The following is a 16,030-nucleotide window of genomic DNA, read 5'->3' as shown; positions in this document are numbered from 1 at the left end:
TGAAATACAATTGGAAATGGTGTATAATAATAATGCTAAGATGCTATGCACTATCCGTGATCTCCAGACGAATTCTATTCAATTTAAAGACGTCAATTTTATACCTCCTTGTGAAAAGTTCCAGTTCCGTCTTTAGAGGATTGTTGTTGTAGTAGCAGCGTGAGTATCTTTCCGACAATCTGGCGTATACACAAGTCAATCCCAAGACCTTCCATACGATATAGAATGGCACTGGACTTTTGATAGCTTTGAATATCTATTCGCAAATGCATCACTAGGATCACCTACTTCACAATTTGTGGTGAATTTAGTCTATCCTCGTTTTGCATAGTCACTTCAGCTACAGGAAAGGTCAGAGTCTAACTGCCATATGATTTCTGAATACAGGGAAGTTACTTCAATCCTTCCTCTTCGCATTCCTTTTAATAAACATGAATAAAGTGAGCTTTAACCAAGCCTTAAGTAGCCACTGACTAATTAGAAATTATTTTCAAATAAGTTAGATACTGAAATTTTTAAATTATATACATCCGTGTATACAAAAAAAAACAATGCAACGCAGTTTCTGTTAAGTATTTTTAATAAAAATCTTTATTTAAATATTTTCTTTTTTTTAATACGCTTATTAACTATTTGTGTAAAAATATTTATGTATGTATGTACTGCAATTTAATGAGTTGATGCAGTAATTTGCATTTTTATTTTTGCTTGAATAAAAATATATGAATAATTTATTATAATTATAAAAAGCAGGACCCTTTTTTTAAGTAGCAAACTGAAAAATAAAATGTATTTTTTCCACAATTTAAATTAACTTATTGAAGAATATCAATGTAAATTAAAGAAAGGAAATAAACACAAATAGGCCATACAAAATTATTTTTTTTTACTGAATAATAAAGACGAGGTAGGTAAAAGGTAGGGCAGGGGTAAATTTTTACAAAAAATTAAAAATGTTTAAAATAAAAAAAGTTGTTTAACAACAAACAGCGGCGGACTTTTTTCCAGTAAAAAAAATATAAGAAATAAATTAAATTATTTCACATTTCTAGGAATAAGTGTTAAAAGAAAGACAAGGAAAAGTATGAAACCAAAAAAAATCTATATTATTATTATTGAGATAAAACAGGGAGATGAAGAAGGAGCAGGCCATTATTTCATTGTGTTACACAACTGGAATGCAGTTAATTTATGGGCATATTGTGTAGATACATATTGTTTTTCTCTCAATATACAAATGAAAATTAATATTAATAAAATTTAAAAAAAACACACACACAGACACAAAAGCAAAACTAAATATTTAGACTGCAGGACGTTTGGCCGGTGAACAGACAACAGCAGCTTCGGCTTCTGAAGTTGGCTCTTCTGGCTTTTTACGCTTAATTAAATGTGAAATATCGGTAGGTTTCGACGACGAGGTTATAGCAGCAGCTGATGATGATGACGACGATGAAGACGACAAAATACCATCTGCTGTTAACGAGGAGGCAGCTGCCGCTGCTGTTGCAGATTTCGAAGAGCCAGCATCAACATCACCACTACTGAGTGGTTTAATGTAACTATCTAAAGCAGCACGTACTTCAGCAATGTTCTGCAATGAAATTGTAGAGAAAATATAAAACACAATACAAGATATGAATATTAAATTACAATTAATAGACAGTGTTTTGTACAACAATCTGGTCTAGTTGTCGTATTTCGTATATTGATGCAATTAGTATGATAAAGTGCCGTGGATTTACAAAAAAAAGTGCTTCTATGTTAATTAATTAAAAATAATGATGATGAAATGATTAAAGCTTTTACAATTAGAGATAAAATTAATCAAAATTTCTAAGTTCAGATTTTTATTATAAATATTGTAGCTATATTTAATTGTCCCATAAATTATATATTGTTATATTTTCTAATATGTAAAAAATCGTTTTATCTTACCTGTGCCTGTGTCTCTTCAATTTCTATGATTTTCGCTTCAATTTCTTGTTTAGTTTCCTCCATATCTTGTATATTGTTTTTATCCTTTTCGCTGAGTTCTGTTGATTTCTTGATTTCATCAATTTCACCTGCAATAAGATTGCAGGCCTCCTTCAAAGCTGCGGCTCCTTCTTTGTTTTGCTGTTGCATTAAAAATGACAAACCGATTTTATAGTGTATTTCGGCCATTGCACGGCGATAATTGCTGGGCAAATCCTTGTAAATAATTAATGCTTTTTCTACAAATGAGAAATTAAAATAAATACACAAGTATTGAATAAAAAAGTTTTATTGTGTTTGAGTTTGAGTTTCTAGCTAAACTCACCATAATCATCACGGGCTGATTCTAAAATGTTATTTTCAAACTCAATGTTGGCCAATTCAGTTTGAACTTCAGCCAAATTGGGTAGACCACGTTCACCTTGGCGAGAGAAGATTTTTGCAGCCAATTCGAGGATTTCCCATGCCAATTGCAGGTTGGAGGCCTGAAACAGATGGTTTTCATTTAAAAATACATTTGTATACATATATCGATTTTTTTTTTTGTAAAAAAAAAATAAATTTTTGTGAATTTTTTTTAAATAAAGTGAAAATTTTCTTGTGAAATAATTTTTAGTAAAAATTTCAGAGAAAATGTTATATTTTTTTTAAATGTTCAGTGTAAACTTTCTGGTGATTAATTTTCAGTGAATATTTTTGTTTAAATAATTTTTAGTGAAAATTTTTTGTTGTAATAATTTTTAGTGAAATTATTTTTAGTGAAAATTTTCAAATTTGGAGTTGAAATTGTTTTCAGTTTTTTGCTTTGAATAATTTTCTGTGAAAATTTTTGTTAAAATAATTTTCAGTGAAGTTTTTCTGGTGAAATAATTTTCAGTGAATATTTTGTATTGATATAATTTTCATGAATATTTTGTATTGAAATTATTTTCAATGAAAATTTTCCAATTTTTTATTGAAATAATTTTTCAGTAAATATTTTTTTGAAATAATTTTCAGTGAATATTTTCAAATTTTTTATTGAAAAATTATTTTCAGTAAATATTTTTTGTTGAAATAATTTTCAGTACATTTTTCTTTTTTTTTTTGAAACCCAAATAATTTTATTGAAATTTTTACAAAAAATTTTGAGGGAAAATTTGTTGGTGAAACTCAAATAATTTTCAGTGAATATTATTTTTGTTTAAATAATTTTTAGTGAACATTTTTTGTTGAAATAATTTCAATGAATATTTTGTATTGAAATTATTTTCAATGAAAATTTTCCAATTTTTTATTGAAATAATTTTTCAGTAAATATTTTTTTGAAATAATTTTCAGTGAATATTTTCAAATTTTTTATTGAAAAATTATTTTCAGTAAATATTTTTTGTTGAAATAATTTTCAGTAAATTTTTTAGAAACCCAAATAATTTTAGTGAAAATTTGTTGATGAAACTCCAAAAATTTTCAGCGAAAATTTCCTGGTGAAACTCAAACAATTTTAGTGAAACTCAAATAATTTCCAATTAAAATTGTTCAAACCATTTTTAGATATGGTGAAACTTCGCAAGTAATTAATTTTCAGTGAAATAAAGTTTTTGGTGAAACTGAAATTTTTTTAAATAACTTTCCAAATCCTTCTTTAAACCTACCGCTTCATTATCTTCCTCATCCTCTTCACCGGCTGCTTCGCCATTCGATGTTGATGGTTTTTCACCATCATCCACGGCAATGGAGGTTTGTGGCTTCTCCTCTTTACCATTTGCCTCGCCATTTGTGGACTTCTTTTTCTCTTTTTCTTTTTGCTCCTCTTCCTCAGCCTCCTTGGCCTTGTCATCATCTGTACTGGTAACTTCAGAATCTTCTTCCATTTTTTCTGGTTTATCTTCCTCCTCTTTCTTCTTTTTATCGGCCTCATCAGCTGCTGCTGCTGCTACCGAAGCTGTCGAATCAGCTGCATCTTCTTTTATGCTCTCCAATTTGGTGCCATTTGTAGCCGACTTTCCATTTGTGACCTCTGCGGCTGCCTCAGCATTTTCTTCTTCCTCCTCCTCATCGTCATCTTCTTCCTCGTCGGGTACATCGATAACTTTGTTTTCGTCTAAAGCCAAAGCGATAAGAGATTTGGCATAGAGCAAATAGGGCATACCCAATTCATCGGATAACTCGCCATGCAGCTCTTCATAGAGAGCACAAACTTGACTTAATTCGTCGGCAGCTTCGGCAAACGACTTAACCAAAAAATTGCGAGAACCATGACTGTAGAGCTCTTTAGCTTTAAGTATCTTTTCAGAACGGTCTTGTTCGACTATGGCTTCAGAGGAGAGAGTTTCCGTGGTGGAAGGGGTGGTGGTAGTGGTCTCTTCAGAGGATTTGGTGACAGTTTTCTCTTCAGTTGGCATGTTTGTGGTGTGGTAGAAGATTTTTCAGAATAATAACAAAGGCTAAAAATAGAAAATAATAATTTATAAATTAAATCTTAAATCTCGTAAGGTATTTGCAAACACATTTTATTACATGTATCCATCACCTTTGTTGTGTAAGAATGAAAGAAAAAAAATCACAAAACTATAAAGATTTTAAAAATAAAACTACATATTTCTATCAACATCTTTTTCTCTTAAAGGATTATAAATATTTATTTTAAACAGCAGGCAATAATCACGTAGGTTGTACCGCAAACTCTCATCAACAACATGTTTTAATTAAGAAATCCATAAACAAAATCCAAAAAATAAAACTAATTTAAATTATTTCTTCTTTTAACAAAATCAAGATGCATGCTCTGCTCTGCTCTCTTTCTCTCTATTCATTTTTGGCTTGTTGTTTAGTTTTAGCAATGCGTGCATTTGTGTTGCCTTGCTTTTAATTAAAACTAAAAAAAAATACACAAATTTTATAATCAACTCGACTAAATAAAACAGAAAGCTAGAAAAAAACGATAATTTTTTCCAACACGTATAAAAGTTAAAAGTTTGGCACAGTTTAAAAAAAAAAGCAAAACTTTTGTTTTTTTGCTTAATTCCCAATATATCATTTGCACGCATAAAGTTGAATTTAAAATTTGTGTAAATTACAATTAAAAAGTTTTTAAATGTGTTTTTGTTGAATAATATTTTAAATACAAATAAATAAACAAATGATAAAATAAAACAAAAGAAACAGGTAGAAAAGTAACAAACTATTTGGTTAAACATTTAACACTAGTAAAATGAAAGTAACATTTTTTAAAATTTTATATATTTTAAACAAGGTCATTTCCGTTTCCTTGTTGCCGTTGGCAATGGTTACAAATTTAAAAACATACTACTGGTACGATTACAAAACACACACTACTGCCAGCAGGCCAGGCCAGTATGCCCTTAAACCATGTGCTTTTAAAATGTGCACATTCGTTGAGGCTCTTTTTAGCAGGCGACAGTATTATAATTTAAAGAACATCATAAATATAAAGACTTTAAATTGCATTTGCAATCATGTCTCTAAATAAACCCTCTTGATTAACGCCAAAATAAGGCAATTCAAATGCCAACAATAATTAATTTTTGAAATATGAAACAAATCTTAAATTTACTTAGTTTAAAACACAAACTTCTTTAAAGTATTTTGTTTTAGAAATCTTCTTAAATACTACCTACTTTTTTTAAATTGCTTTGGATTTGTTTAACTTAACAGATAGCTTTGTGGCAAGATTTACTGTGTGATGTTGTAATTCAATGTAGAACGTTATTTACAACTTACATACTAAGTCTTCTTAAGCTCTCATGATTCAATTAGATTGTGTTGGTCAAGTTAAACTATTTATTTGAAAATGTTTCTTAACCAAAGCCAAACAAGAACTTTAAGGTCTTAAAATGTTAAAGAAAATAAAAGGAATGATAAATCTTTAATTAAGTAATAAATGAACTATTTCTTGCAACCTTAAACAAATTGCCAAATGTTTGTTATTAAAAAAATGTTCGACCAAAAATAATCATTTGGTCAAATAATCCTTTTATATTTTAAGAACTTTTCTGTTTCGGTTTTTTTTACAGAATACTGCTCGAAATGAGAGTTTGGGTCAATACGAAATCATAGTTCGAAATAATTTGTTGTGGTGTTGCAAATTAAATATTTTTTCTAAAAGTTTACATCCTTTGCAAACAAAAACATAATTATTTGGTCAAACAATCCTTTTTTACTTTTGAAACGTTTATGTTACAATTTTCGTCTAGTACGAAACGCGATTTCAGGCCTAATACGAAATCACAGTTAAATTCGAAAATGTCGAATTTTGTACCAACAAAGCCTCATATGCAGGAAGTTTTGCTTTACTTCTTTAATTATAAAAAAAGTGCAGTTGAAGCACACCGATTGCTCACCAAAGCTTATGGTGAATGTGTTCCATCAGTTAAAACGTGCGAAAGATGGTTTGTGCGGTTCAGAAGTGGTGATTTTGACACGGCCAGCCAAAAAGACCAAAAATTGGAGGCATTACTCCGTGAATAATGTTGTAAAATCCAACAAGAGCTTGCAAAATCATTGGGAGCTACTCAATCAGAAACCTTTGCGAGCAGCAGGATTCAGTCAAAAGCAGGAACATTGGTTACCATACGAATTGAAGCCGAGAGATCTTGAAAGACGATTTTGAATGTCCGAAATTATGCTTGAACGCTATAAAAGAAAATCATTTTTGCACCGAATCCATTACTTGCGATGAAAAATGTATCCATTACAACAACACGAAGCGTAAGAGATCGTATGTAAAGCCGAATCGACACCAAAGTCAAATATCCATGGCGCTAAGGTAATGCTCTGTATTTGGGGGGACCAAAAGGGTCCTATCTATTATGAGATGCTGAAATTTGCCCAGACCATCACAGGAAACCTGTACCGAACGCAACTGATTCGTTTGAAGTTAGCATTGGCCGAAAAATGAATTGAATATGCGGCCAGACATGAAACCGTAACGATAATAAGCGTTCGAAATTTATTTCGATTACGAGTGCGAGAATTTGCCCCCTGATTTGAAAAACTAAAAACTATTGCAAACTTGTTTTGTAAATAAGCAAGACATAAAAAGAAAAGTAATTTAATGACATTTCCGCTGATTGAGAAAACATTTATTCTCAAATTGGTCTAAAGCCTTTTTTCTCAAATCTATTTCTGATGTGAATTGCAAATAAAATGAGTATAACATAAATCATTTTTTATTCTTTTAAATTTGTGTTATTCAGTAATTTGTAATAGTTTTAACAAGCCGAAGATGATTTGGTAAAAAATTTGTCTTTAGGTTGGAGAATGATTTGAGAATAATGCTTGGTATCACATTGAGAAAATACCAGTAGTTATTTCATAAGTTAATAATTCGTTTTCGTTTTGAGAATATCAAACAATTAAATCAACCTTAATTTGATTGAATTCAAACATCGTTTTAGGTTTGAGAAATATTTGTAAAAATATGTTGGATAAAAATTAAACTTTCCAAAAAAAAAAATCCAGCGCTATCTGGGTTAAGTTCAAAATGAGCTCAAATGATTAAAACATTCTTATTGAAATGTGGAAAATATGATCTTAATTTCTTTTTGTGGGGTTTTGTCCTCACACAGAAAAAAGAAATTCATAATTGAAATGAATTTGGTAATAAACTTTTTTCATTCAGAATAAGAACATGTTCATAAATATTATTAATTTGTACATGACGCAATTTTTTGCATTTTTACATAAATTTCGTAATATTTTATAATAAATTGCATTATAATTGTATTGTGTAATGAATTAGTTCAAAAATGTTTTCATAATAGCCATATATTGGCCAATATTTTAAGATGAATCAGAAATATCTGAAATTTTAAAAATATAATTAAACATGATAAAACATTCATAAATATTGAAGAATAGTATCTTGTTAAAAAAATGTGTCAATTTCGCGCATATTTTTTCATTTTGAAGCTGAAAAACATAAAAAAAATAAAAAAAAAATTCCAAGAAAATTTTCAAACATTTTTGAACAACATAAAAATAAAAATGATATTGAAATTATATTTTCCAAGCCTTCTAAATTTTGTTTGAAAACATAAAATATGAAAAAAATCATACTATTTAAGAAAGTATTAATAAATGTTATGAATTGAAATCTATGAAATCAAATCATAATATTTATGTTGAAACTTTTTTCTGTGCACCGATGCAGAGGTGAGCCAAATATTAGACTTCGACCGAATATTCGATTTCGGATAAGGACAAAATACGGGTTTCCCAGTATTCTGAATTACGAAACTTGTATAATTTTTACACACATAAGTTGAGCAACAGCTACAGTTTGGTTTCATTTTCAGAGGAACTTAAATGTATCCAAATTTCCCCGAAATATTTAATGCATTTAAAATGTTTTATTAAATTTAAGCAGTTTGTGCCACAATCGGTGTACATTTCCAAAAATAACCATTAAATACATTCCATTAACATGTTTCTCTTAAAGCCCTTTTATTAACGCTATAAAACATACATAAATGCCTACTTGATGCTATTGTTAAAATGTAAAAATCCTTCGAACGACAAAAAAAAATACAACTTTATGTTTACAACATTCATGTACCCATAGCAAAAATATTATCTTTACATTTTTGGTAACTATTACACAAAATGATGTTCTCCATAAGCATATAGTCCGTCTTCTGGTTCATTAGTATAATTACCACGGCCTATAACATGATGATGAAACACTGACGAACGAACGAACAATCAAAAGACTTAAAAAGAATAATGCAGTTTGCAATATTGTCATGTAAAACAAGCAAAAACATTTCATTTTACATTTTGGATTATACAACATTGAACGACAGTTTGTTAAATGTCAGTGCAAAAGGAAAAAGGAAACTGTTCGAAATAATGGTTAAAACATCAATTATGAAACCAATTAATCTCTGCAAAATGTTTGTGTATGAAATGTATGTATGTAGTATTCAAAACTGACAAAAACATAGGCATTATTATCTATCAGTGACTGTGCGTTTTTGGTTTATGTAATTGGATTTAAACTTTTTACCTTTTTGTATTGTATTCAGCTGCTGGATTGGAGAATTCAGTGTCATTGTCAGTTAATGTCAATCACGTAATAAGTGACCTTTATGTTGATTTTAACAAAAATCTGGAAGCAATCTCTTGTAAAATACATAGTTAAATTTGTATTGTGTTAAATAGGGGAATTAAACCCAATCATTGTTTATATTTCGTACTTCTGCGAAAGGATGAGTTGTTATTCTTTGAAGTCATTGTACTAAATAATATCCTTTCAATTTATTAGACTGATCCAATATATTTAAACAATGAAAACAGGCTTACCTTAACTTAGTTTGATCTAACTGATAAGAATTTTTTGTCGGGAAAAGATCATAAGTTCAGGAAAACCATGCAAATAGATATGATGTATAAGATCATTGAACAACGATCGAAATTTTGTATTCTTTTGAAAAGCCTATCGATGGCATTATGTATCGTGGAAATGTCCGCCACGCTCATCCGAAATATCCAATTTTCTAATTCAGGTCAAAAGAAGTTGGTAATCATTGTCCTATAGCGCTCGCCGTTGATGCCAAAATTCACACCAAACAGTAACTTTTTCATTAGGCATTGGACGCTCTTTGATCACATGTGGGTTGGTATCGTCCCAAATTCAACAATTTTCTTTGTTGAGGTAGCGAACACACGTCGTTTTCTATGTTCGTTTACCTTCAGCACACTCTCATTATCCACCACAAACGAATAGTCCTCTCGGTTTGAATTTCGTTAAAACAATTTTATCATTTGCACTAGTTGTTGAACGCTATATCCGTCCATGGTTAACTGGCAAAAAAACTGAATAAATTACTAAAAAAAAAAACTCTAAAATAAGATCATAATGAACTAAATTCTGAAATTATGATATTGATAAAGCAATAGAAACTTAGGTATCATTTTTAAAAAATTGTAGGTCCATTTAAATGAATCAATATTTTTTGGATTCTTGTTTTTTATTGCTGCTTCACAGCGATTCAAGATTCAATCGTCTCTGATAAAGCTTGCTCCGCGAATAAGTATTTTGAGTATTTGCAGACCACTTCAAATACGCACCTCATACGATTGGAACCACTCAGTTACAACCCTCGAAATGTGTTTGGAACAATTGCCGTGCTGTAATCTCAAAACGAGGGGTATATTTTCCGCAGCGAATACATACATAATTAGGATTTGTATCCGATACCAGTTACAGTATATGACTGGTATCGGATTGGATCCATACTTCGCCCTGAAAACACCCCCAAACTTGATTGTCTTATTTGTATTCTTTTTCCCTTCAGCCGCTTTTCAAATGTTCTCCCATCACTGCCTCTTAAATTGTATTTCGATTCATCCGAAAAGAGGACAGCATTCCATTTCTGTCACGAACAGTTTAAATGTTCGTTTTATTTTTAGAAATCAGATAGCAACCAAGCCTTTTTTGCCCTGCTGTTAAGAGTTTGAGAACTAATTTCCAAATTTAGATTATTGAATCGATTATTTAATCGAGGTCCTCCTCCAAAATATTGATATTTAATATTTATTAGTTGAATATTTATGGCAAGTAGTTTTTGGTTTCAATTCAGCTCTGAAATCGTTTATTTTTTTGGTTTTTAAATGTTCGCTAACCTTGACTATAGTCATTTTTAAGTTAGATTTTTTTTTTTAAAAAAAAGTTTCCATAGTGAAAAAAATTGCAAACAGGTCTTGTAAATATGCCTTAAAGATCTAAACATATGAGGTGTTGAGATAAAAAAAAAGTATAAACTGTGTTTCGTGACAAAATTATAAAGGTTTTTAATTTATTTCTAAAGAAAAATATTTCGGATTAGGACAAAAATTGGTCTAATACCACTATTCGGTTAAAATTTGGCGGAATACCGAAACGTTTATTAAGAAAAACAAGTAAGAAAGTATGATCGACGAATTATGGGCCGATTAAAGTTATTTATATTGAATTTGTTTGTAATAAACAACTATTAGGAAAGACAAATTTGCCATATTCTGTAATTTTAATTTAATTAATCAAATCTATATTTTCCTCTGTATATATTTATTACCTTCACTTTTTCCCAGCTTTTTTGCCATATACACATTGCTATTTGCTTTTATTGCTGTGTTAAACAAATTTCTTCTATTCTATTATAAACTTTTAATTAATCATATATCATTGAAACTATTCAAACTCATAAAACATATTTAAAACACTCTTAAACACACACACACAATGCTTCTAGTACACATTTCCTTTTGTTCCAAAAAAAAAATGCTATTAACACCAGTTTTTTAAGCAAGTTTTTAAAACCTCAATGTTTTTTTAACCAGTAATTAAAAATAAAAATTTGAAAAAGAAAATTTTAACAAACACCTAATTTTTCATTTACAGGAATGCAAAATTTGTCAATTTCCTGCTCTTTAGTATGTCTGATAATACTGGGCAGTGCCGCTTTAGTGGGAGCTTTTGGTGTATGTCAAAGACAAATAAGTGCCATATTGATAACAGGTGTAATGTATTTATTGGCAGGTAAATAATAACAAAAATTACAATACATAAATATATAAAAACAAATAAATAATTTATTTTGTTCCAGCCTTATTTGCTTTATTTACTCTAATGATAATACATTTTAAAAGACAACAAGGTAGACCCATGTTGGATAGTGATTATGATGGCACGGTGGATGGCATAGTGGCCAGACCGGGAGGTCCAGCCATCATGGCCAAACCCCTATTAGGAGCTAGAATATTCTTAACTTCATGGAGTTTAGATTTGGGCTGGGGTGGTGTGGTCTTGTGTGCCATTACCTCAGTACTCTGGATATTGTTATCGAAAATCATGCGTTATAATCCCTTTTCCACGTTAATGATTTAAGTAATTATAAACAGTTACATAATTAACGGTACCTAAAAGAATTTTGTTGTAATACTACTTTAATATAAATTGTACCTACCCACATACATACATACATATATTTTTTATTAATCAAAAGTATTTTTAGCCAATATTATTAACAAACATTGTGTTGGCAATTAAGGTTATGGCTTATTTTTTCTATAAACCAATTCATATTAAAGTTTGAAATAAAAGTACCTTGAAAACAAACTACCAACAAACTAAAACAAATGGGAATAAATTTAAGCTTTTTAAAATAAAAAAACTGTTGAATAAATTAAAAACAAAAAAAGAAAGAAAATTATAATTGTATTAAGAAGAAGTACTTGTAGAGAAATTTATGAAATACGTATTAAAAAAAATGGTAACAAAACAGAATATGAAAAAAAGTAGCCTGATATCCATAGAAATTTATTGTAAAAATTTAACCACTTTAAAATAGCAAATTAAAACCAAACCAAACCAAAAAATATTAAATATTTTATACAACATTAGTTTTGAAAACAAACAAATCAGCATTTTTAACTATAAATTATGAAAGATTGCATCAATTAGAAAACTAAATTTTATGTATAATTAAAACAAAAAGAAGAGAAGAAAAAAACAGAACCAATTATGCTTAATTAACTTTTGGAAATATATTTCATTGTATGTATCATTCATTTGCAGTATTTTAATTCTTAAATTTGGTAATAAGTAAAATCTCGATAAGGAAAACAAAATTATTTGTTTAAAAAAACAAGTCGCTATAACCCGGTTCATACTGTAAAACATTTATAAATTCTCTTTTGAAACTGCATTCGCGTCCACACAGTGATGATGTTTTTGTTTTTCAGTTTTTGACATTTCTGTACAGAATGACGAATAAATGTGGATGACATACTCAACAAAATATTCATGTACATGAAACAGAGTACGCTTTTCCATTCCTGTGTCCCTGTCGAAAAATATCTAAATCATGATGTAATAAGTAAGGTGAGAGAGTTTCGACAACAAACACAATATTTCTTGCTGACAAATGCATAGGTTTTGTCAAAATTGAATTTGTCAAATAAAAAATAAACAAATTTTATTTTGGCATCTTTTTGTTAGAATTTTTAAATTTATTATTTTTTATGTCAACACACAATGTAAATAATCTTTGACAAAACCGTTACCAATGTAAACACAAAGCTTTTGTTATTTTTAGCATGTTAACTTAAAAACGGCCGTTAAATTTGAATTATATTTGAAAAAGAACAACGGTTTAATAGTGCTTTATCCAAATTTCATTATATGAAATCTTTTAATTCACATTTTCATTCATGGTTTTTGATTTAAAAATTTTTTTTGTTTGAAAATAAAATTTATTAATTTTTCAAAATTAATTCAGTTTGACAAAACTCAAGCACTTTTAATATAGATAAATAAAAATCAGCTGTGTTGTTGATTTCACATTACTTAGTGCATCCTGGTCTAAACAATTGTGACTAAAACTGTATACGAATTTACTATTCATAATAAACTAAGCATGTCTAACAGAAATTATTCAATTTGCAAGACCACAAACAGAATATATGAAACTGTGATTTAATACACTTGAGTAAATTTGCAATGCTAAAAACCATTTGTAAACTAAAAGTATAGTTTTACTATTCCTAGTAAACTAATTAACAGGGTTTGTAACTGTGCAACACCTAATCATATGAGAATTTTTACCTTGTTTGTCTGCTTGCTTGAACTGGACTTGTTTCAAGTTTAAAATGAAAAGTATAGCGGAATTTACTGTTCATGGTTAACTGAATTTGCAAACGTAGCGAGAGTCTGTAGCGAGACCACACCTAGAAAATATATGAAACTCTCATTTACTACACCTGAGCAAATTTACAAGACCTTAAATTATTACAAACAGGGTTTGTAACTGTGCAACACCTAATAATTTTTTTCCAATGATTTTTAGTGTCTAACTGGACATGTAATTGTTTAAAACGAAAAGTATAATCAGAGTTTCAGCCTGTCTGCCACACTTGCCACACTTTAGCAAATTTGCAATATCATTACAAACAGAGCTTGTAAAACAAATGAGCGTCTTGACGGTATTAATCTATTTGTAATAGTTTTTCGTCTTGTAAATTTGTTCAAGTGTAGTAAATGCAGATTCATTTATTTTGATATTAAGTTCTTGAAATTTTTCTTTAAATTTTCTAGCTCCTTGAGATTGCCTCTGCCTCAAAGGAAAGGTCATTAAAAGTGATGGTATCTAGAGTGTGGAATTCGCTTCCTAGACATTTAAGAAAATACTATAATTAATTATTTAAAAGAACATAATTCTTAATCATTTAAATAATTGATGAAAATAGCATTTTTGTATGACGAGTGGCTGCCCATGGAACCAAGACTACAATGACGTCAACAAGGCAATGTTTTTGAAACTTTATCTCTGTGGTGCAACTTGATTCCTTTAATGACACCCCAGGAGAAACTATTATACCAACATGATGATATGCTTCTAAGAAGGAACGACAGTAGATGGGGTTCTCAGTTTATTTATTTGCCGTTGGTCACAGTCCTTGCTTTTTAGAATTTTTTCAATAGATGAGAGTAAGTTCCGACTCATCACTTTTTCTATATCAGTTTCAGAACTTTGTTCCAAATTTGTAATTCTGATCCCAGGGTCAAACATAACCGGTTATTCACCTGCAAACTAATACAATAAATAACTTATCATATTACAAAAGAGAAAGAGAGTACATAACATGTTGTTAATTTCCGATTTGAAGGCTCTATTAATGGCGACCTTACATTTTTGAATCTTTGCACATTTCAACAACTTACTTTAGCACCGCTCTTGAGCTGCCATTCATTCTGCGGGTCATTTGTTTTTCATTTTCAATACTAATGTATAATTGCAGTGACATGTGCTGATGAAGTAAAATGTCTGACTCCCATTATAGTGCCATTGGGTATTTTATCGAGGTTTTACTTATACCACAAAAAATCAGAGTGTAATTTTCCATTTTTTGAAATGAATAAACCTTATTAATTTATTTTTCTAGAAAAATGTACTCATTTTAATTTTTTCTCTTTCGACAGTGAATTTTTTGTTTGTATGTAAACTTATTATTATTAAGATCGCATTTGAAAAGTGTGATGATTGAATTGAATATGACAAAAACATATTCCCAGCAACATTTTTATTACAAATCATTTAAAAGTCATTAAGCAACTATAAAATAAACAGTTTAAAGGATAATGTCATTTAAACAATTTCTTTCAAATTACTATGCATTACAAACTCCTCATTACATTATTTTTAAAATAATGTTTTGAAAAGTTTATAACGATTTGTTTTATATATATAATTCTATAAATTTTGCTTTTATTGCATTAATTCATTTAATGAAATAAAATGCCTTGAATAAATTTCATTTAATCCTACTATAAAAAGAAAAGACAAAAACATTAACTTAAGATTACATTATTTTCCTTAAAAACTCAAACTCCCTTAACAAAAAAACTAATACAATTTATCGACATCTTTTGCCTTTGTATCTATCTGTATCTATGTATTTACTATTCTCTAGTTATGATATTCTTATGTTTGCTTAAAGCTCTAAATTTATTTTTGTTAAACAAGCTTAAATTTACAAACAAAACAAAACAAGAAAAAAACAAATCAAATGGCCTTCATTTTCTAAAGAAAAACTAAATCTATTTTATCATTATATAATACTTATTATTACTACTCGTACTCTAAATTATACAAATTAACTATTCACACTACTTAACAAAACATAAAATAGAACTACATAATCCTTAAAAGAAAATATGTTAAATAAAATAAAAATTAATTAAGCTAAAATAAATATTACTTACACACAAAATAAGAGAAAACAAACAAACATTTATTAAAAATTCGACCTTTTTTTACAAAAACAGCGAACATATTTATTTTTAACATCTACCTATACGTTATTTATTTGTTATTTGTAATATTACATACCATTTTTTTGTTTGAAATAAAATTGTTTAGACAAATATTATGAAACTAAGATATGAAAAGAATGCAATGCTTTTATTGCTTTTAAATTACACATTATTTACATAAAACATTCAAATATTAACAAACAAAAAATAATTAAATATACTAATATTAAATTAAAGAAATGTATTTTTATGTAA

At 28.8% G+C, this 16,030-nt stretch overlaps 2 protein-coding genes across 2 annotated transcripts; one reads left to right on the top strand and one right to left on the bottom strand.

Annotated features, from left to right (window-relative positions):
- Positions 1 to 562: 562 nt before the first annotated feature.
- Nasp (Nuclear autoantigenic sperm protein) lies at positions 563 to 4,396 on the bottom strand. Its single transcript, XM_065509459.1, has 4 exons — positions 3,612 to 4,396; positions 2,303 to 2,462; positions 1,939 to 2,216; positions 563 to 1,594 (listed from the first exon to the last, which is right to left on the bottom strand). The coding sequence occupies exons 1-4, from the start codon at positions 4,359 to 4,361 to the stop codon at positions 1,304 to 1,306; spliced, it is 1,479 nt and encodes a 492-aa protein (XP_065365531.1). The 5' UTR covers positions 4,362 to 4,396; the 3' UTR covers positions 563 to 1,303.
- Positions 4,397 to 11,297: 6,901 nt separating this feature from the next.
- Positions 11,298 to 11,853, top strand: LOC135958561 (uncharacterized). The gene is made up of 2 exons (XM_065509462.1): positions 11,298 to 11,500; positions 11,568 to 11,853. Exons 1-2 carry the CDS (start codon positions 11,365 to 11,367, stop codon positions 11,846 to 11,848), a joined length of 417 nt encoding a protein of 138 aa, XP_065365534.1. The 5' UTR covers positions 11,298 to 11,364; the 3' UTR covers positions 11,849 to 11,853.
- The last annotated feature ends 4,177 nt before the right edge of the window (positions 11,854 to 16,030 follow it).

Source organism: Calliphora vicina, chromosome 1, assembly GCF_958450345.1.
Source record: "Calliphora vicina chromosome 1, idCalVici1.1, whole genome shotgun sequence".
In the NCBI taxonomy this organism is placed as follows: Eukaryota; Metazoa; Arthropoda; class Insecta; order Diptera; family Calliphoridae; genus Calliphora; species Calliphora vicina.
This window is presented reverse-complemented; position numbering and strand designations above follow the sequence as displayed.